Raw genomic sequence first — 21,610 nt, forward strand, 5'->3', positions numbered from 1 at the left:
GCGCTCGAGACACAGGCTTTGCTGTTTCCATCCGTCCATTTTATTAGGGACACATTAATCTATAATCAAATACACCTCATAAAATTTTTATTGAAAGGCATAAAATCATTACAGAGGTCTTCCACCTGTTTTAAAACAACACAATGGGCATCTCTTTTAAAAAGTGGATCCTTTCCATGGAAACTTTCTGTCCGGGGTGGTGGGGGGGAGCGGATAATAATACCCGCACATGCTCTGAAATATGGAAGTACCGCAATGTGCTTTTACTGTAACATTTTCCTGTTTTATGAGAAGTCGTTACAGTCCCAGCTTGCGATGGTTTGTTTTTACAGGCAAGAATCCCCCTTTCCCAGCGGGTTTCCTCAGCAGCTTGGAGTGTGATTAGCAAGCCAAGGCTGTTGGATTTATTTAAACACCCTGCCTCTCATTGATTAAGAAATGAATGGCAGAAATCACTCAAAGGAGGTGAAGAAATAGTCCGCGCCCGCCGCGGCCGTGGGCTGCCAGCGCGGCCACGCCCGCCGCGCCCGGGGCAGGCAGGGAGGGCAGGCGGGCAAGCGGGCAAGCAGGGCAGGCGGGCGGGCGAGCGGGCAGGGCGGGCGGGCGAGCGGGCAGGGCGGGCGGGCGGGCAGGCAGGGCAGGCAGCAGGGCGGGCGGGCGGGCGGTCCGGGCGCGCAGCCGGCGCGGCGCGCTGTGCGGGGCCGTTGTTGATGATGATTTTTTTTTTTTTTTTTAATCACAGCAGCCCCAGTTTAGCGGATTGATTTACTCGCAGTATTGGTAAATATGATCACGTGGGCTCCGCAACCAATGGTTGAGGGTTGCAGTCTGCAAAATACTACGATTGTTCTCCGGGAGGGTATCATATACAGTTAACAGTGTAACCTTTTATATGACTAAGAGGGGAGCCTAAAATGTCGTCTAGTGGCACCATAAGTAACTATTATGTCGATTCTCTCATAGGCCATGAGAGCGAAGAAGTTTACGGGAGTAGATTCGTCCAGGGAGGTCACAGTGCGACCTCCAGGCCATCAGGTGTTGCAGAGAGTTCAGATTTTTCCTCCTGTAGCTTTGCACCAAAATCCACCGTGTTCTCCACCTCCTGGTCCACGGTTCACCCTCAGCCGTCTGCGGCAATGACCGGGATCTACCACCCCTACATGCACCAGCCCCACTTAGGGGCAGCCGACGCCGGCCGCTACGTGCGCTCCTGGATTGAGCCCTTCCCGGGCTTCCCGGGCGGCGGCGGCGGCGGCGGCGGCGGCGGCGGCGGCGGCGGCGGCGGCGGCGGCGGCGGCAGCGGCGGCTCCGCGTCCAGCTCCGGCTCCTCCAACGGGCGCCACTACGGGATAAAGCCGGAGACGGGAGCAGCCGCCTCCTCGTCTTCCTCCTCCTCCTCCTCCTCCTCCAAAAGGACTGAGTGCTCCTCGTCCCGGGAGTCCCAGGGGATCGGTGTGCCCGAGTACACGTGCAGCTCCTTCCTCCAGGAGCCCCGGGAGAAGGCGGCTGCCGGCAGCTCCAAGGACCCCGCCGCCTGCAGCCACAACCCCAGCCCGAGCAGCGATCTGAAGGAGGAGAAACAGCAGCAACTTGACCCAAGTAAGTAAAAAAAAAAAAAAGAAAAGGGGGGGAGAGAGAGAGGGAGAGAGGCAGAGAGAGGGGCAGAGAGAGAGGGGGAGAGAGAAAGAAGAAAGAAAGAAGGAAAGAAAGAAAGAAAGAAAGAAAAAAGAAAGAAAGAAATTGCCCCCTTGATTTATTGCCGAAACCTGTAAGGCTCGAATGTGCAAAACTGATAGTTTTACTAACCTATAAAAACGTCTAGACGCCTACCCCAGCGCAAGCAGCAGCAAGCACCCATAAAAGACTCCACATAACCACCTACCATCAAGACATCATTTGTACAGTAAACAGACTGGGGCATTAAGGCTTTTATGATAATTCTTCCAAAGTTGTGAAAACAGTCCATCCTTCGTTAAATTAATTTAACGACCTTTCTCTTCCCCCCCCGCCCCCCGCCCCCCGTTCCCTATATACCTCCCTTCTTCCAGATAACCCTGCAGCAAACTGGATCCACGCTCGTTCAACGAGGAAAAAGCGTTGTCCCTACACAAAGTATCAAACTCTGGAACTGGAAAAGGAGTTTCTCTTTAACATGTACCTCACCCGAGACCGCCGTTATGAAGTAGCTAGGATTTTAAATCTCACAGAGAGACAGGTCAAAATCTGGTTTCAGAACAGAAGAATGAAAATGAAAAAGATGAACAAGGAGAAAGGCAATAAAGGAGACTAACGCTGGGGTAGAAACGCAGTTGGGGAATATTGCTTTAGTTTTGAGTTTGGGGCTTTTGGGTTTTGTTTTGGGTTTGAGTTTTTGGTTGTTGGGTTTTTGGGGGGGTTTTTTTGGTTGCTGTTGGTTTGGTTTTATCCTTCCCCTGCCCCTCAGCCCTCATCCCCCCCCCCCCCCCACGTTTCTCCTCCTCCTCCTGCGCCCCCCCCCCCCCAGGAACTTTAAATCAGTCTGGTCTTTTTTTTTTTTTTTTTTTTTTTTTTTAGATAGAAGTGAAACGTGGTCTATGTCAGGTATTTTGGGAAATTTTGTCTTGCTCGCCAACGTGTTTTGCGGAGTCGCTTCATCCCCCCCTCCTCCTTCCCAGACCGTTTGGTTGATGATATTGTGAGTGCACGTTAGCTTTGGGAACTCTATCCGATGTTAAATGTTCGACATGTTTCTTAAAAGTGATGTAGTCTAGATAGTTACTTTGCCAAAATAAAGGTAAGGAAATTAATTATATTTGCGATAATAAAATATATATTAAATTACAGCCGCTTAAGTCAATGGGGGTGCCGTGTTGTCCACGATTTACGAAGAGGAAACCTTACCCAAAACCTCCGCTTTCTAGGTCTGAATTTCGCTCCTTCGCAATAGATGCCACAGCGAGGCCACGAGCTGTCCCCCCCCCCTTTTAGTGCACTATTAGGAGGTTGTCTCATCCTCGAAGCCGCTCGCAGTAGGCCTACCGCCTCCCGGTGCCCCGGCTAGCTGCCGCCCCTGCCCCCGGTGACTGTTGTATTAATTAACCACCCCGTGTCTCGAACTACGGACCTGTTGTAATTGTTGTCAGTTATTACACAATAAAGTCTGCCGTGACCGAACGACAACGCTGCGGTGAGAGGAGAAATCTGTGCGCCCCTCGCGATGCCCTCCGCGCCGCCGGCCCCGCCGCGCAGCCCCCGCGCAGCCGCCGCGCAGCCCCCGCGCAGCCGCCGCGGGCCGAGGGCTGCGGGGCCGGGGCCGCGGGGAAGCCCGGCCGCGCTGCCGGGGCAGCCGCACCTCCGGCAGCCACAAAGGCCGGAGGAAAATAATCACCTCCCCCCCCGCCTCGCCCGCCGGGCGGCTGCTGCCGGAGGTCAGCGGCGGAGAGGCCGGCCTCGGCCGCGCCGCGTAGGTGCGCCGGCTGCCCCGCTGCTCCCCGCTGCCTGGTGCACGGGCGGCCTTTGGAACAGCAGCCATCTCTCGGGGTAAACGCGGAAACATTTCCGCACCGCTCCTCCAGAGCCAGCGAGGCAAAATGATGCCTATTCGCCTAAACCTTCTGGTTTTTTTTTTTTTTTTTTTCCCTTTCTAACCTCTGCGCTCTTTAATCTGAAGCTCTGGGGGGACACGGCTGCTTCCAAACGCTCAGCTTTGTTGGCGAGAGCTCATTTAGCGACGCGTCTCATGCCTTCCGCATTTATAAACACGCATGACTTTATCAAGATAATTGAGATGAAGTTCATTGTAAAAAAAAGGCTTTGTTTAAAGAGCAACCATTAAAATGAAGGACCCGTAAATATTTACGAGCAGTTCGGTTAATTCAAGATTAAGGGGAGAGCTGAGAGACCTGGTGTTTAATGTTTTTTACCTCTATTAAAAAAAAAAAAAAAAAAAAAAAAAAGGGCAAAGGCATTGCAGTGCCAGGAAAAGGTGTTGCATTGCTTCCCATCCATTGTCGAGAAGATACCTATAATTCTTTTAAAACAGGAAGAACCGCGGTATAATAAAACCATTGAGATGGCTAGACGTCTGGACCTAATGAGTTTACGATATGCTATGGCGCTTTTCTTTGAAACCACCTTATTTTGATGTTTGTGTTTGTTAGAGGGGGAAAAAAGCCAAAAAATGCAGACAAACCAGGTCTTAAAATCTTGGACTATAAATTTCACTATGTCAGCGTTGGGCCAAGGCAACAGACTCGAAAAAGACCCGAAGGTCACGAAACTGAGAGATTTTACAAACTCCACTGATTTGTTGAAATGTATTTTATTGGATATTCTACTGCGACGAATCCGACGATGTTAGCCTCCATATTTTCGAAAACAACCATGGAGGGGGCTGATCTATAGCTAACAACACGTAAACAATATTCTTGCCACACAACGCTCTGTTATGTTGATTCTAGCAGAGGCTCTGGCAAGCAATTGTCACCGAGCCCACACCATCTTTTAATATTTCATCTCGGGCAGATTGACAGATTTTACCTTGTATATTCCCCACACACACTCCCACACCCCGTTTACCTATTTCTAACATTGTGTGCCTTTATTTCAAAATGGCAGAAAGAAATCCAAACGTCTGGAGCGACGAAAGGCAAGTTCTTCCATAGAAATTACTTTTAGTGTCAAAATGAACAATAATTTAATTCCTACCCGTCGGTTGTGTTAATATGTCTGTACATATGCACAGTCGCGTGCACACGCACACGCATTATACCGAATAATTCACAGGCATGTGTGATGGGGGGGGGTGAGCAAAGATTCATCTTTACTTTCGTTTACATAAATCAATCCATAAATACATAAATGCACGGGCAAACAAAATAACATGTTCAAGATAAAAACGTATAACTCTGAAACTACCACACATGGAGAATTCGTGGTGTAATATGTGGGGAAACATGATCGAAAACGCGATAGCAGCGGTCTTCAAAGCTCAGGCGTCTCTCCTGGCTGCCATGTGTAAACGAGGCGCAGTCTTTGTATGTAGTTAATTATAGCGCTGGGGAAAAAAAAAAAAAAAAAGAAAAAAAAAAGGCTGTCACTGGAATGAGCTAAGAAAATGGCACTGTAAACCCCGACCGACCAAAAAAAAAAAAAAGGAAAAAAAAGGGAAAAAAAGAAAAGAAAAGAAAAGAAAAGAAAAATAAGGAAAAAAAAAAAAAAGAAAAAGGAAGAAACCCAGCCCAAAAACAGACAGGAAAGGAAGAGCCGCTCGTCACCGAGCGCCCCGCCGGAGGAGTGCGGAGCCGCGCCGCTGTCCCGCAGTGTCACCGGGGCTGTGCGGAGCCCTCTGGGTTTCTGGCGGAACCACCGGCTGCGACGGGGCCGGGGCGCGGCGGGCAGCGCGGGCAGCGCGGGCAGCGCGGGCAGCGCGGGGCGGGAGGGCGCTGCCTGCCGCCGCCGCCGCGCGCCGCCAGAGGGCGCCCGCGCTCCACTCTAGCGCCGCCGCAGCGCCCCGCTCCCCGCGCAGCGCCCCGCTCCCCGCGCAGCGCTCCGCGCTCCGCGCAGCGCTCTCCGCGGCCCCGGCCGGGGGGGGAGGGGGGTGCGCCGTTTCGCTGCTGGCACCGCAGACCCCCGCGGGTGGCGGTGCTGGCCCGCGGGACGGGCGCCCAGGCGGGATGAGCGTGCGGAGGGGCGGGGGTCCCCGGCGCGGGCGCGGGAAGCAGCCGCTGCCCCTCCGCGCCCCTCCGCAGGGTGAGGCGGTGTTTCTCCCGCCCACCCTGGCCTGGCCTTCTGCCTTCCCGCTGCTCTCTTGCGATGGGCTTTTGCCGCTGTCTGTCCTTGTAGCACCAAAAATCCGTGTGCCCTCCCCGGGCCTCTCCCGCCTTTCCCCCCGCGCCTGGCCCCCGGCTGCACGGGGTCCCTGAGCCTCCGCCGCCTTCCCACGGGCGTGTGCCCGGGGCCGCGGGGCCCCTCTCCGGGCGGGGGTGTCACCGGGGCCCGTCCGGGCGCTCATATGCGGGGCAGCCGGGCTGGTCACCTAGACAAAGCGAGTTAATTGGCATGGAGGCGGGCGGGGGGGGGGGGGGGGGAGCGGGGTGTGATGGGGAAGGAGCCTGCGATGCCTTTTATGTAACCACAAATATTTTTTGTCAATTCACACCAGACGGTCACACGTGGCTCTGGCGGGGCCCGTATTATATTTCACCTACATTTTTCATCTCTCTTCAAAACAGGGCGGACTGGAGCTCCTGGGGGTGTCCGTCCGAAAAGCTGTTTCCCGCTGCAGGACGAAGCGGGGAAGAGAGGACCGGAGCCGGCGCTTCTCGGGCAGCGGGGCCCGCGGGGGCGGCCGGCCCGAGGAACCGGGGCAGCGCCGAGCCTGGCGGGCAGCGCCTTCCTTCCTTCCTCCCGGAGAACAGGGCTCGCTTATTTCGGACCGCGTCCCCGAGCGGTGCTAACCGCTCACCCACACGTTTATTTTTTTTTTTTCTTTCCTCCCTCTCTCTGCCTCGGTAATGACGTCCACCAAGGGTGAAATGATGGAAAGTATATTCATAGGCATGATTTCCATTAAGTATCAATTAACCTGGAGCCTCAGCCATGCGTGCACGGCGTCAAGGGTAAATGTGCATCTCATTTCCCAGCGCTCTGCTCGCCTGCAAGGAAAAGAGCCGGAGGGCCCGCTGGCACCGGGGCCCGGCCGCCGCACGCTGCCGCCCTTCGGACCCCCCAGCTGCCCCCGCCGACGCCCCCGGGCTCCCTGCGCCGGGCGTGGGCTCCCTCGGCGGGGCTCTGTGCCCCCCCCCCCGGCCGCGCTTCGCTGCTCGGCCGCGGCCCTGAGCCCCGGGCAGCGCAGCCTGGGCGGGCCGGGCGGCGTCGCCCCGGGCAGCGCGCCCGCGGTTATCGCGCAGGATCTGCGCGGCCGCCTCGCCCCTGCGCGGCGGGGGTTTCGGCGGCTCCTGGCGAGCGCGCACCGGCGGGGGGAGCGGGGGCGCCGGGGCTGGGGTGGATCCGGGCAGGGCTGGGCCGGGTTTTTTTCTTGCCTGAGGAGCGGCACATGTAAACTGAAGCCAAAAGTCCCCCCTGAGCTCATGAGCGCGTGTGTGTGTGTGTGTGTGTGTGTGCGTGCGCGGGCTGCTGTGTGCCTAATAGGAAATAGTAAAAGCAGTGAGGCAGGTCATTTTGAGAGCGATTATATTCCAGTCCTGGTCACCACATACACGGAGAGCAGGAGCGGGGAGCGCACGGGCGAGCGGCGGCGGCATGAGCGCGGCGTAGAGGCAGCGGCGGCGGCGGCGGCGGCGGCGGCGGGAGCAGCGCCCCGTGCCCGCGCCCGCGCCCCCGCCCGCCGCTGCCCCCTCCCCGATGAGCTCCTACTTTGTCAACCCGCTGTACTCCAAGTACAAGGCGGCGGCGGCGGCGGCGGCGGCGGCGGCGGCGGCGGCGGCGGGGGAGCCCATCAATCCCCCCTACTACGACTGTCACTTCGCGCCCGAGGTGAGCGGCCGCCACGCCGCCGCCGCCGCCGCCGCCGCCGCCGCCGCCCTGCTCTACGGGAACGGCGCGGCCGCCGCCGGCTTCCCGCACCCCGCGCCCGGCGGCGCGGGGGGCGGCGGCGGCGCGGCCGCGGACTTTTACCACCCGGCCGGGGGGAGCCCCGCGGCCGCCTACCAGCCGCCTCCTCCTCCCCCCGCCGCGCCTCCGCCTCCTGCCCCCTGCAGCGGGGTTACCTGTCACGGGGAGCCCGCTAAATTTTACGGATACGATAACTTACAGAGACAGCAGATTTTTACGACACAGCAAGAGGCCGAGCTGGTACAATATCCTGACTGTAAATCGTCCAGTGCTAATATTGGCGAGGAACCAGACCACTTAAATCAGAGCTCGTCTCCTGCTCAAATGTTTCCCTGGATGAGACCACAAGGTTGGACGCAGTCAAAAATTTGCTTCCATCTCACGTCTGAGTTTGAAACTTTCTTTTCCTCCTCCCGCTTCTTTCTCGCTGCCTCTCGCTCCCTGCCTCTGCCTCCCGCTCCTCCCTGCCTCTCTCCCCGCGATTCCTATCACCGCGGCGGCTTGCGAGAATAAAGCGATACAGTAAGCAAACAGAAACCTCTGCAGAAGGCGGCTGCCACCCCAGGAGTAGCCTTAAAGCCGCCTCTCGGACGCAGAGGCGCAGCTCACACGCTCGCCCGGCTCCCGCCGCCGCTGCCTGAACGGGAAGGGTGCAGGGCCGCGGGGGGGGACCGGTTGCCAGATAATAAAGTGACCCCGTAAACTCGGTCCCCGCGACCCCGGTGCAGGGGGAGAGCTGAGGCGCTTCGTGCATCTGCTACCGCTGCTTTTCCCGCACCCGTGTGTAAAGCTCTAGACGCCTCCGTGCCCTCTGCTTTCTCTCCCTGCGTTTCTGCGGGGCTCCTCTCCAGGGATTTCCAGGGGGGACTCGAGCCCAAGCTCCCTGCCTGCGCCTTGTTCTGAACGACCGCACCAACCTCCAAAACCCTGTGTTTTTGTTTTACACAGCAGCGCCGGGTAGGAGGAGAGGAAGACAGACATACAGCCGATTCCAGACTCTAGAGCTGGAAAAGGAGTTCCTCTTTAACCCCTATCTGACCAGGAAGAGGAGGATCGAGGTGTCCCATGCACTAGGACTCACCGAGAGGCAGGTAAAGATCTGGTTTCAGAACAGGAGGATGAAATGGAAAAAAGAAAACAACAAGGACAAATTCCCCGCTTCCAGACAGGAGGGAAAGGAAGGGGAGGCCAAAAAGGAAGCACATGATCTGGAAGAAGACAGAGCTGAAGGCCAGACGAATTAGATTTTGCCCTAAAAGCCTTTGTGAAAGGCTATAAAAAAATAACCAGCGCCATAGCCCGACATCTCGGCCCGTCTCCCCCTGTACGTGGTCCTGCCGTGGGACGAGTGACCCCGTGTCCCTCCGCTTGACATTTCTCTGCTTCGGGTGCTTCACTTTTTTGCGGTTTTGTTCTGTTTTGTTTTTAACCGTATCCGGAACAATCTCTAGATTTAACAGTTTATCTACTTCTTTCGGAAATTTGATACAGCGTTTGTAGCAATACATGTCTAATGATATATATAAATACCTTTTTTTTTTCCCAATCCTTAAGAGACGGTGATTGCGGGAAACGACACGAACTTCCTAATAAGAAATACCAATAAGCAAGACATTTAACAATGCTTTATTAATCAAGACAAGTGCACTTGTACTATTTTAATTCTTGTTCTTATCTTAAGTAAATTAAATAAATTTAATAAATTTGAAGAAAAGATCTTAGAAATATATTTAACCTTCTGCTATTGATATTTGATTAAAATAAACCAAATTTATTCAAATATAAAACGTATCGCCTCCCTTTTTGTAATCCACTCCTCCCTTAATCTTCAGAGCCTCCCCGCGTCTGGACTAACGCTCTCCCGCGCCTTTCCCCGGATGCCGGGTGTTTCTGGGGGGGCTGGGAATGGCACATTGGATACAAACCCTGGCTTTCGCTCCCTGCCGCCTGCACACCCTGCCACCACCGTGGGCTCTGCGAGGCCGGGCTGAACGCAGCGGCCAGCGGGGACCGCGGCCCCACCTGCGGGCTAAGCCCACGCTGCGGCCCGGCCCCGGTAGCCCCCTCGACGTCTGCGCCCGGGCCCTGCCGCCGCCTTTTCCCGGGCTCCCCCCGCCCCGGGGGGGCTGCGGGGCAGGGGGGCCGCTGCCGGCAAACACGGCCCGTTACCCTGCGGAGCCCTCCGCCGCCAGCCCGGCTGGGGGGAGCCGGGAGCGGGGCGCACGCCGGGCCCCCGCCGGCCCCGAGGTCTGCTCCCGACGGTGCGGGGCTTGCAGCCCCGCCATGCGAACTGCCGCCAAACCGGGCCCAGCCTCCCCCGAGGACGGCGGGCGAGCAAAAGAATGCGCAGGTTGTGTGGCCTTGCGAGGGGCTGTAATGGTCTGTGGTTCCAAACCATGCGTAAATGGGAAAAAAAGGGCATTTTCCCCCCCTAAATGTTACCGCACGGTTTGGATGCGTTTCCCAGCGGAGGCCGCAGCCGGCGAGGGCAGAGCCTGCCGCAAGGTTCCCCGCAGCCGCGGGAAGAGAAGTCCGCTCTGATCAGTAAAATGGTTTAATTTATCTCCCCCTCTCCCCTCCCTCCCCTTTCTCCCGCTCCGCGGCGGGGTCCCGCAGACCGCGGTATCTGAGAGGACGGCCGAGATCAGTGCTTTTTAGGAACAGCAGGCAGAGGGCTGAGGTATGAGGTATAAATCCCTACCAAGATTTCTGCGTCATTTTTTCCCCACCGCCTCACGCCCCCGTGAGTGATGGTTCCGTGAAGGCAAGCGCAGGGACGCACCAGCCGCTGCGACAAACACGACAATTTTATATTATCTGCCCGGGAAACCAGCGTGCTCCCGATGGAGCAGGGACCCAGCCGGGGCCCCGCTCGGGAACTCGCATCCAGGAGCCTCGGGAGGTGCCGGGCGCCGCCGTTCCCGTCGGGAGCCCCCCTCTGCACCCAGCGCTCCGCTCCCGGGAACCGACCCGGCACGGCGGGCACCGCCGTCCCCGGGCTCGGGATTTCTATGGAGGGTTCAGTTCATTTCGTTTCCCTTCCTCTTCCTCCCTCCCCGCCACCGAGCCAGGCACGCTTCCACTCCTGCAAAGCGCCAGCTCTAGAGGGAGGCACAAGCAAGCGGAGCTGTTGTTCTGGGTTTATTTTAATCGCCTAATTGGTTAAAGGCTGTAAACGCGGGGAAACTGCGGCAAAGCGGTGAAGTAAACATTTTGCTGCATGGATTTGCATAAATACACCGGTATCCCTAGTGTCCAGGAAGGGTGTGGGACTGCTGACGGCAGGCTTAAGGAAACCCAGTCGCCTGACGCGGAAAAAACCCTTCGCTTTCCAAAATAATCCGCGCTGCCAAGGGCACCGGCATGTTGGGTCTCCGGGCAGGGAATGAGCCTTGGGGCCGAGGCTGGGCGCAGCGGGGTCCCGGGCTGCCTGCGGGGGCCACGCATAACGGAGACCTCCGCACCCGAGCGGAGCGCTTCCTGGGCTAATATTTGTCCGGGAAAGAGCTGCTGCCGTAGTTGTTTTTAATTTCCAGACAAAGAGAATAAAATTAATGTATTCCTGACGAAGTTTCCGTTCGCGTCGCTCTCCCTGGGCCGACTGGGAACGCAGCCACGCAGGCAAAAACTGACTTCCTTGTGCACACAGCAGTTGCGAAGGCCTAGTGGTAAATGGGACCGTCCCCGTCTTATTTGTTAAGAAAAAGAAAAAAATTCCCTGTAGTTCTTAAGCTATTTTCCCCCGTAGCCTGACAACTGCATCTATCCCCCGTTCGTACTTGGAGTCTTGCTAAGAAAAAGAAAAGCGAGCCGTAAATTGGCTCGGGCGGTCAGTAGACCCCGCTAAAACCGGAGCCATCGAGCTCCGGAGCAAGCAGCGGTATTTTGGCAGGGAAAAGCCGTAGCTGTGCGGGTCGCGGCTGCAGCGGCGGCGGGAGGCCGCCTCTGACCGCCGCAGCGCGGAGGTACCGCGCCTTTGGTTTCCGCGGATTTTCTCCGTTCCCACGTCGAGCAGCTCTGCGGGGCCGTGGGAGCTGCAGAGCCACCGCGAAAGGTGCCGGTGTCTCGGCCGGGGGACACGCTGCACGGGTGCAATATTCACGGGTGTGCGACCGCCTGAAGCAGCGTTTTTAAAAGACTCTAGGGCTTTAGGAGTGTTTCTTTTTTGTTAGCACTATTTCCGAGGCAGGTACAATCAACACGGAGGCCACTGGCGGAGGGCTCTGGCTATTCCCTGAAACAAAAATTGAGCAAGGAACACCCCCAGTATTCCGTCTCCGAGCCGAGCATTCCTTGCGGAAGCGGGGCCTTTTTTAGTCTTTTCGAGTACTTTCTGAGACACGGATTTTCCCTGTTGCTGCCCCATGTCCGAGCGGCCCCGGGGAGGCTGCGGGCAGCCTGGGCGCGATGACAGCACCCGGTGCAACCTGCGGGAACCGCACACTTCGGGGGGGGCAAGCGGCTCGGACTATTTTTAGGTCGGCGACGGCTTCGGCTTCAGTAGTGGGCGCTAAAGGAAACGTGGTTTCTTTTAGGGCCCGGCGGAGCGGGGAGGGGGGTGCGGGTAAAGCCCCCTTTCGTTGGGGCAAGACACGGACCCACCGGGGCAGGGTGGGCCCCCACCCCACTTTGTGGGGTTCCGCGGCGCTGCGCGGGGTCTCGCCCCGCTCTCCGCTCGCCGCGCGGATCTTCCGCGCCCCGGCCGCGCCTGCGGGGCCCCGCCACCGCGCCCGGGGCGCGCAGGCCGCGGGCCGGCGGGACCGAGGGCTCGGTAAAAGCGCAGCGCGCAGGCGAAAGAAACATGGCGCTGGGAAGCAGTATGTGCAAAATCCGCAAGGAATTGCAGTAAATTCCTTTTTGTTTGAAGAAAATTTACAACTTGGTAATAGACCTTTTTATGACCTATTTGGGCTCGTCATTGGCTGCGGCTGGTCATGTGCAGGCAGCGAGCGCTTTCATGGCCTTTTCCTGATTTCCCTGGCGAATTTCCCCCTGCATTCTGCCTTCAGAGAGCCTCAGCCCCTCTTTTCCTAACCTTTGTCTAAGCTGAGGTGTATGGCAGTCGCCCTCATGTTTGTGCCCCGCTCCCCGAAACCCGCGGCCGGTCCCGCCGCCGCCGCGCTGACACTTCCCCGGCCCCGCGCCGCCGCCTCTCCCGCGCCCGCGGGGGGATGCGCGGAGCCCCGCGCCCGCCGCCGCGCCGCCTCCAGCCCTCCGCTCCTCTCCCGCCGCTTGTTGCCCCCGCTGCCGCTATCTCCTCCGGCGCACGGATTGCTACGCGGGCGCAAAATGGATTACAGCGACCCTCCCGGGCTCCTCCGCCGGCGGGCGGTGCCGCGAACCGGTAAGCACTCGGCTCCCCTCGGGCTGGCCGCCGGTTCTCCGCGCCCGCGCAGCGCCCCGCACCGCGGCACGCCGCCGGCGCCCCTGTCCCCCCGCCCCGCTTGGTCACCTGTCCCTCGGAGCCCCTTATTCTTCCTATTTCTGCTATGGCTATTGTCGCTGTTGTCGCTGTTGCCGGTGCAACTACCGCTGTTGTTATCACCGATAATCGTCGCGGGCATGCCGCGGGCTGCGTGCGGCTCTTGCGCGGTCCGGCGCGGAAAGGCGCTGCGGGGCCGCCACGGCGCGGCGAGCCGCGACCCTCCGCGCCGAGGGGCGGAAGGCTGGGGCGCGGTGCGCGCAGGCAGCCCCTCTCCTGCCGCGGGGCTCCTTCCCCGAAAAGGCCTTTTTGGGGCACTTTCCGCCCTGCCGGGCCGAAGCGCGGTGTGCCGACGCCGAGGTTTGCTCCCCCCACGGCGGCAGGGCGCTCGCCCAACTTTAAGGCTTAACAGGTGTTTTCGCAGGAGAAGCGTGGCCAGCGCTCCCGCGGGGGCGGGGGGCGCGGGGCGGCCCCGCCGAGCCGGTCGGGCCGGGGGCTGTGCCGGGGCCAGCCCCGGGAGCCCCCGCCCGCCCCGCCGGCACGGTTTGGCACGTCCTTCTCCCGCTGTGCCGTGCCGGGGCCCGGGCTGCGGCTCCCACCGGCTCGGCGGGAGGCACACGGGCCGGGCTCGGCAGCGGGCAGGCGGCCGGTGGCGGGGTCGCCCGGGCGGCCCCAGCCCCGGGCTCCTCCTCGCCGGGCAGCGCGGGGGCGGGCAGCGCGGAGCCAGGGCCGGGAGCGCACCCCCCGCAGCACGGCTACTCACCCACGTGGAAATCACGGGGGGCTAAATGGGGGGCCAGCTCTCGGGAAAAAAAAAAAAAAAAAAGACAAAACCCCCCAGGTTTATTTTGAAATATGTAGAGGAGACAGAACAGTCACGTAAGCTGTATCTGCATTACCTACATATGCGTATACATCCATATCTGCATTATCTATATACGTGTATATACGTATCTACACCTCTACTTCTCTCTGTAGAACACATATTCTTTGGAAGTATGTTATTTTGGACGTATACATATTTTACATATCTCCTCTTCATTTTCAAAATGCTAATGCACAGTAGAAAACCCGCTGCCTGGTATTCAGTGTTCACGTCGTTGGTCAGTAATGGAAATGCACCGTGCCATTGCACTGCAGCAATTTATCGAATCCGCATTTACATCAAAAGTAGCCACTTATTTAATGGTAAAGCAAAATGCCTGTTTAAACCATACCCAGTGAGGGTGGAAAGGTGGGGGGCGTCCCCCAGGTACATATTTTGAAGCCGCAGAAGAAATTCTTCTTTAATCCATCCCCGAGCACCTCCCCAGCCTGCTAAGCCCGAGCCCCGCTACAGTAAGCGATAGGATGCCTCTCCCTCACGCTCTGGCTCTCTGCGCTAGCCGACCGCCCGGCGTTGCTGAAGGACTTGGGGATTATTTGGGAGGAATCGTTTTCAACATAGCAACAGCCTTCAACTTGGAAAGTATGTATTGCGTTAGGTTTTGCTCTCAGAATCCCTCCTAGGTGACAGAGTAATGATAGCTGCTTGGCTATAAACCTCTCCAAAAACTTCCAAAAATCTCGTCCTTGAGCTGTTTTCAAATTATTCGTAGCCTGGGGGGAAAGAAGAAAACAAAAGCAGGATGTTCTAACGAATTCTAATGTGCATGTGTGTGTCTGCGGGTCCATATGCTGACACATACGGATATACAGATGCATTTACGATCCCACTGGTTTATGTGGGAGTTCGGCCCCTCCTAAACGGCTTCCTTCCTTCCTTGCTTTTTCTCTTTTTCTTTTTTTTTTTTAATTTATTTTCTTTCATTTCTTAATGATTGAAGCACACATAGGTATGTTTATGCTCTTAACCATACCGACGTGTGTGAGTATTCATAACAAACTCTTGTATGTATGTGTACACGTATACATTGCACATATGAGGACTGTATTTTTATATACATTTATACAACTCTGTAGCGTGAGCGCCTGTATGTGTGCAGATTTGTTGGCGTTGCTGTAATTTTCGGAATAGAGAATTCACATCCACGTTTCTCACACCTGCTTCGTTTCCCGACGTGTCCGACAGAATTTATGACTCATCTCATTTTTTCGCTGAAAGGAAACCGCCGATCCCCAGCCCACACTTTACTGACGCACGGGCAGTAAAAGAACACCACAAAATCACCGGCAGGAAACGGCAGCCTCGCTCCCTGGCAGTGCCCGGGTATCGCTGGCGCCGGCTGCGATTTGGGAAGTCAGGTTGGGCTCCCGCTTAGCTGCTGCAAGTTGCCTGGAGGAGAAGTGCAGCCTCTGCTCCCCGAGTCTGGCAGGGGTTTGGTGCAAGGAGGGGAGGCGATGCGGACTGCGGACCCGGGAAACCCGATGAGACTGAGCGAAGAAATACACGTTGGTTTTGCGCTCTTAAGAACAGCAAATCCCGCCGATTCGTTTTATTTCCCAATAATGTTTCTCTTTCCCCAAACAAATATAATTCTCACGGGGTGTTTTATGAGCGCTTGGGGCAGAAAGAAACCCGAACAAAGACAGTATTTCACCCCTCGGTTGGCAGGCAGCTGTTAAAGGTATTTACGGCTCTACTGCAGTGCGGCACTCAATGCTGCTGGAGCGGGAGAGGAAAAAACAGGAAGCGCAAGGAAAAGATGAGGCACAATAAACATTGCAGCAGTCGCGGGGGCCGGGCGGGGCGCGGAGGAAGGGTCTCTGCCAGAGACAAGAGGCAATAAAAGTGCATTCAGCGGCAGCAGGCTCTGCCCAAACCCTGCACTCGCCTCCCGTCACCCGCGGGGGAGGGGGCGGCGAGGGGCGGGGGAGGCAGCCCGCATCGCCCACCCCGCGCCCCACGTCGGCGGCGACCCGGGCTGGACCCCGCGAGGGTGCGGGTCGGCGGGGGGCAGCCCCGCCGCCCGCCCGGCCCCGCCGTCGAGGCCCGGCTCCGCCGCCTCTGCCCGCGGGTGGGCGCCCGCCCCGACGGCCCGGGCCGGGGTCACCTGCCCGCGGCTCCCGCCCTCGGGGCGGCCGGGCCGGGGCGCGGAGCGGCCGCCGGGGGCGCGGCAGGCCCCGGCCGCCGCCACCAGCCATTTTGTCTCCACGGCCTCTTCCAGGAGAAGGCGCTGTAGGACAAGCCTGGCCGCTCTCCCCGCCCGGGCGAGGGGCCCGCCGCCCCCCGCCGCCTGCCCCGGGCCCCGGACCCGGCCGCCCGCCTGCCCACGGGAGAGGCCCACCGACGGGCGGGGGGCACGGGTGGGGCTCCGCCACCCTGCTCGGGCGTCCCCAGAGCCCTCCCCGGCCGGGCCCCAGTTGTCCCACGACCTCCAGCGCCGCGGCCTCCCGCCCTTCCTCGCACCCGTGCGCGCCCCTCCGCACTCCCTGCCCTCCCCACGGTGCCGGCGGGGCTCACCTCCAGTGCCCCGCCGCCCTCCCGGTCACCGGCCCGCCCTTTGATGTCGGGCAGCCACCGCTTCCTTCCCTGCCCCTTTGATGTGGGTGCCAGAGCACAGTGGCGGCCCGCACCCTCCTCCCCGCCGGCTCCCTTCCCCCGGGCACAGCCCCCGGCCCCCGCACATGCCCCCTGCCCCCTGCAAGCCGGGGCCCGGCAGGTTTCCCTGCCTCCGCCTCACCTGTTGCCTCCAGGCTTCACCTTGCCCAGCCGTGCCCGGACACGACCCTGGCGGTGCCCGGCCCCCCGGGCCGTGCCTGCCCCAGCCAGGCGCTCCCACGGCCTCCCCTCCCTGCCCCGTGCTCCTCGCCCTCTTCCCCCGCGGACCCGGGGTGCCGCCGCCGCCCCCGTTTGATGTCGGGGCGCGGCTCCCCGCTGCCCTGCCCGCTCCCGGTCTCTGCTGCCGCCGGCTCTGCCCGCGGGCGCGGGGTGCTGCGGGCAGGGGCCTTTGCATGCCCACATCCTGCTCGGCGAGGGCATGGGCGGTGAGGTGACTGCTGCAAGGCTGGGGTTATGATAAAAGCAGAGAGGGCTAATGCGTTGGACGCGATCAAGGCGCTCAGTAGGTCTTCAAAGTCAGAGATGGAGCCTGTCATTTTCTGGCGGTGTGGTCCTCGGGGTAGGATGCTGGTCGTCATGTCTGTTGGGTAGCATCGAGGCCGACGGTGGTTTACACATGCGATTCAATTTCCCCAGCCCTTTTATCACAATTATCAGAGAGAAACCAATTATGACTGGGTTACTTCATTCCACATCTTATCCATCTCCAGATCGCCAGCCCCAAATATGAGAGCTCGCATAAAGGCCTGGAGAATGAACTGGCCAGAGCTGCAAAGTCAACTTTCACATCCGCATTTTAGAATAGGAAATGCGAAAATCCTCCGAATTCCCTCTTCAAAATATCAGGGCTAGAATGACTCGGTTGCAGAAACATTCACCTTGTCCCTAGATGACAGGGGAGTTGAATCTCTCTCATCAACTCCTCCCTCTCCCACAGCCTCACCTCTCCCAGCCCCAGCCTCCCGGACTAGTTTGCCCGGAGCACATGCCCGGCCCGGCCCGCCGCTCCCGCCCCGTGTGCCCGGGGCCGATGCTGCGGCCGCCCGCCCGCCGTGCTGCCACGCTGCCGCCCTCGCCGCGGCTCCTCTCCTCCCGCGCCCGCTTGAACAGGGCTGGTGGACAGGACCCTGTCCCGAAACCGTGAGCTCCTCTTGCCCATGAGATGCGCCGAGAAGCGACCACAGACACGCGGGGAGGGACATGGCACTCCCCGTGCCGGCACAGGGGCTGGAGCCCACCCGTGACCGCCGCTGCCCGGGACCGGGCCCCCGCCGTACCCAGCACCCGTTGCCAGGCCCGGGGCAAACGCATCTGACTCTGCATCCCGGTTCTTGTCGTCCCAGCCTGTTTCCCCCATGTTTTGTTGGACTTGCCCTCTCCCATCCCGATCCGTAGCGTTTCCCCCCACCTTCCCAGGGGACGCGCATCCTGTCTTTTTGCAGCTGCCTGTCGCTGAAGCCATCGCCCCGGCGGCCAGTGAGGACGGGGATTTGGGGGGCAGGCGGGGCGGGGGGAAGCTGGTGGCTGCCACGGAGCCTGGTCCAGCGCCCGCCGTGCCCAGGCCGGGGTGCCTGGGCAGGGCGTGGGGTACAGTCCCGGGGCTGGGAGCGCGGGCCGTGCTAAAAGCGACCCACGAGTCAGCCCCACGCAGGGCACCCCCCAGCTCCCGGGGGCGCCTGGCCGGATCCCCCGGGTTTTCATCGGCCGCCCGATGAAGTTGCTGAAATGTCACCTTGCGCACTGCCCCTGCCAGCCGTCCCGGGCAGGGGAGGGCACGGGGAGAAAGAGCCATTCCCCAGCTTAGGCCATTAATAAAGCCCGAAGGTGATGCCGTGTGATTAACGCACTGACAGAGGGCGAGGCAAATAGCGGCGTGCAAAATAGCCCCGCGTCCGAAAGAAGGGGCAGGAAAGGCGCTCAGGATGGCTCCTGCTCTCTGGAGAACACCGGATGGATCAGCTGTGCTCTGAGCCGCCTCAGGAGTGGGGCGAGAGCTCAGCTGCCCCTTCCAGCCCATTTCAAACTTGTATAGCCAGATTCGGTAGGAAACGGCCCAGGAAGAGCAGGGGAGGAGGGACCTGACCCCGCCGTTAGCCAGGCACCGCCCGGCAAGGAGCTGAGGTTGGCTCCGCAGGGCCCAGCCCCGCACCCGCGGGCGGGGGAGCGGCCGGTCCCCTCTGCCCCCGGCCGGTCCCCGACGGGGCGGACGCGGCTCCCCGCCCTCGGGGGGAGGGACAAGCCCCTCCTTGGAGGCACCAGTAGCTGCTGGCCGCTCCGACTTCCTCATCTTAGCCATGACAGATTGGGAGCTGATGCCCGGGTTCCTTTATGCTGTGTGACTGCCAGGGACATTTGACTTCCTGTGCTCGGGCTCCTTGAAATTCTCATTTGCTAACTCACACCCCGCTCCCTTCACACCAGGGCTGTTTTATTGTTTTATAACCCTCCTTAAACTTCCAGTCCTCAAAGATCTCATTGTGGCAGGCTTCACACTTTCTCTCTTTCCAAAGCCCGGTGCCCTCGCTGTTTCCAGCAGTTTGGTCGCTTGCAAAGGTCCGTCGGGTGCCTGGCGAGCCCTCAGCCCCTGGCACAGCTCGCCCGAGCGACGGCTCAGGAGGCGAACGAGTCAAAACCATTTTCCAGGGGCGCCTGACCAAAATCCCGTAAACAACCCGGGGAGGGAGAGAGGGACCCCCCTCTCCCCGCAGTACCTCTGGGTTTTTTCCTGACGCTGGGCTTCCCTGTCCCCTAAGAGATGCAAAGAAAGGGTTCAGACGGGCACCCACGGCAAAATGCACCCGGCTCCCTTCCCGAGAGCAGTTTGGGAGGGCTGACTCCCCTCTTAGCAGCTTTCCCTACAACAAGCTCCTCAAAAAGGCCGGCGTAACGCCGCGGAGCTGACCTTCCGCCCATCCCCGCTATTCCGACCCAGTCCCGTTTTACAGGACAGATTCAGCGAACCTTTATTTAGCGAATAAAAGTTTAAAGCTGAAGGTTATTTATGGTTCCACAGAGATAGGTCCTGAGTGGCTATTTAGAAGCACGTGATTCCAATAAACTTTGTTTTATGGCTTGAGAGTTGACAAGCCAAAATATAATTCCCACCATAAATTAGTTTAAGAGCATACAAGTGCAGATGCTTTCGTTCCTGGAAGCAGTAATCGGGAAAGTGTTAGCAGGGAACCGTCTGCGGGAATGCGGCCGTGCAGGCACCTCTGCTCCCGGGTCCCCCCGGCCGCGGGGGGAGCGCGCAGTAAGTCCGCTACAGCCTCCCCAATGCCACCCCCGCGCTCGGGCTCCCTTCGTGCCCCTGGAGACTCCGTGGGAGTGGGGTACCAGCGCTGCTCCGCCCGGCAATGCGGAACAGCTTGGCTGGGGAAAACGGACAGGTAGAGCTCAGGTGACCAGGGCAGCGCCGGGATGAGCGGGCTGCTCCCCGCCTGAGATTTCTCAATTTAATGGGACGTCTTATTTGAAGCTAACTTCTTTTTTTAAAAACAAAAACAAAAACAAAAAAACAAACCAAAGATAAAAAAGAAAGGAAAGGAACGGTAAGGGAACGTTTAGTGCCGAAATGCTGATATTATTCCACTGTCCTCGCAAGCTCTGAATGCTCTCAAGAGTGGGCAGAACTAAAAAAATATTTTTTTAACCAAAACAGTCTTGGGAAGCTCTGTCTACTGAACTATTGATACCGAGGCGATTGCTCTGCGTGTAACACAATAACTCTCCAAGATATCGTAGGAAGGCAATAGAAGGGGTGAAAAATTGCTCGCAGAAAAGAAACCCCCAATATTAGTATTTTAGTCTGAAATATACGGTGCGTTTCAGGAGCATTAGACTGAGCGCATGTTTTTGTTTTTCTTAATGTGATCTTTGACTGTATTTATTAAAAGATTTGAAGGAAAGTTCAAGTCAAATCCGTCCTTCTATAATGCAAACAAAGCCGCATGTCTCGTGGTTACTGTTTGGTTAATTAGGTGATCTTAAAGAGGACCTATCCTACAGTAATCCGAGATTTATTCTTATAAAATTGTAGTTCTTTCTGCGCTCAGCATGGATACGATGCTGCATGGCATATTGTGACATTTTATGGGTGATGGTTTAGCAAAGGTGATCTGAATATTTCATTTGTAAGTGACTGGATTGCCACAGAACAAAAAAAAAAAAAAAAAAAAGGCCTTTGTTATTCTTTTTTTTTTTTTCCATCACTGAAAGAGGGAGGTCTGACTTTTCGTCCCTTTAGAAATTATCCAGTATAAAATCTAGACTATGAATATTAAAAGTGAAAGATCACACCCCGAACACAGGGAATGCATGTGTTCATAAAAAACTGCCTGGACGCAACGTGGTCCTCATTCAGAAGGGTCTTCCACCCCACCACTCTGCTGCTCGCAGGATTTACCACCAGCTCCTCTCTGCCTTCATCTATCAAACGTGGTCTGTAACTGTTCTCCAGAAATATCACCCGTATGTGGAATACAACAGTAACAAACGTTTTTATTGCAACAGGTTCGGCAGCATGGAAGGACATCCACGGTGAGTAACCTCTTGTTTCTTGTGGAGTTCGCGATGCTTGAAAATTCTCTTTCTTCCCTTCGGACTGGAAGAATTTAAATTGGTGTATCCCTGCTGAATATTGCTACCAAAAGGGCGGGGGGGGGGGGGGAGAAAAAAGACTATGTCAGCATGTGAAGGCTTTTGTGGAGTCGGCTTGTGGTACCATGTCCCGGTCCTGGCTAGCTTTGGAAGTAGAGGTGCAGTCTCCTGAGGGTTTATTATAGGGCTGTACAGGTGTCCTCCTGTTCTTAAGCACTTTGAAGCAATTAGCAGCGTTTCCATTTTGACTCGGCGGGACCGCGCAGCGCCTCCCCCCCCCCCCCCCGCGCGGAGCCCCGACGGATCACGTTGTGTCCCAGCGCCTCATAACCCTGGCTACTCCCCCTCTTTTCTCCAGACGGGATTCGAAGCAGAGTCGTGCCTGCTCTCCAATGTTAACCTCGTTTGGCACAGCCCGCTGAATGAGCGAAAGAGGCGGTGGCTCTGGGGGCTGTCAGCGCTCGCCAGCCGGGCCAGCCCACGCTGCAGCCGGGTCGTGCGGGGCGGTAGCGCTCGCCCTCTGGTACAAGGTC

The 21,610-nt window shown here is 58.2% G+C and overlaps 2 protein-coding genes across 4 annotated transcripts; both read left to right on the top strand.

Annotated features, from left to right (window-relative positions):
- Window positions 1–914: 914 nt before the first annotated feature.
- On the top strand, window positions 915–2,290 carry HOXD9 (homeobox D9). Its single transcript, XM_075710694.1, has 2 exons — window positions 915–1,599; window positions 2,049–2,290. The coding sequence occupies exons 1-2, from the start codon at window positions 915–917 to the stop codon at window positions 2,288–2,290; spliced, it is 927 nt and encodes a 308-aa protein (XP_075566809.1).
- A 5,054-nt stretch (window positions 2,291–7,344) lies between these two features.
- Window positions 7,345–8,798, top strand: HOXD8 (homeobox D8). Of its 3 annotated transcripts, XM_075710696.1 has the most exons (3): window positions 7,345–7,476; window positions 7,756–7,903; window positions 8,503–8,798. In XM_075710696.1, exons 1-3 carry the CDS (start codon window positions 7,345–7,347, stop codon window positions 8,796–8,798), a joined length of 576 nt encoding a protein of 191 aa, XP_075566811.1. The 3 variants fall into 3 exon arrangements, with proteins under 3 accessions (XP_075566811.1, XP_009478326.2, XP_075566810.1); XM_009480051.2 differs by having other exon boundaries at window positions 7,345–7,903; XM_075710695.1 differs by having other exon boundaries at window positions 7,345–7,903; window positions 8,506–8,798.
- The last annotated feature ends 12,812 nt before the right edge of the window (window positions 8,799–21,610 follow it).

Source organism: Pelecanus crispus, chromosome 5 (genome assembly GCF_030463565.1).
Source record: "Pelecanus crispus isolate bPelCri1 chromosome 5, bPelCri1.pri, whole genome shotgun sequence".
NCBI classification, from domain to species: Eukaryota; Metazoa; Chordata; class Aves; order Pelecaniformes; family Pelecanidae; genus Pelecanus; species Pelecanus crispus.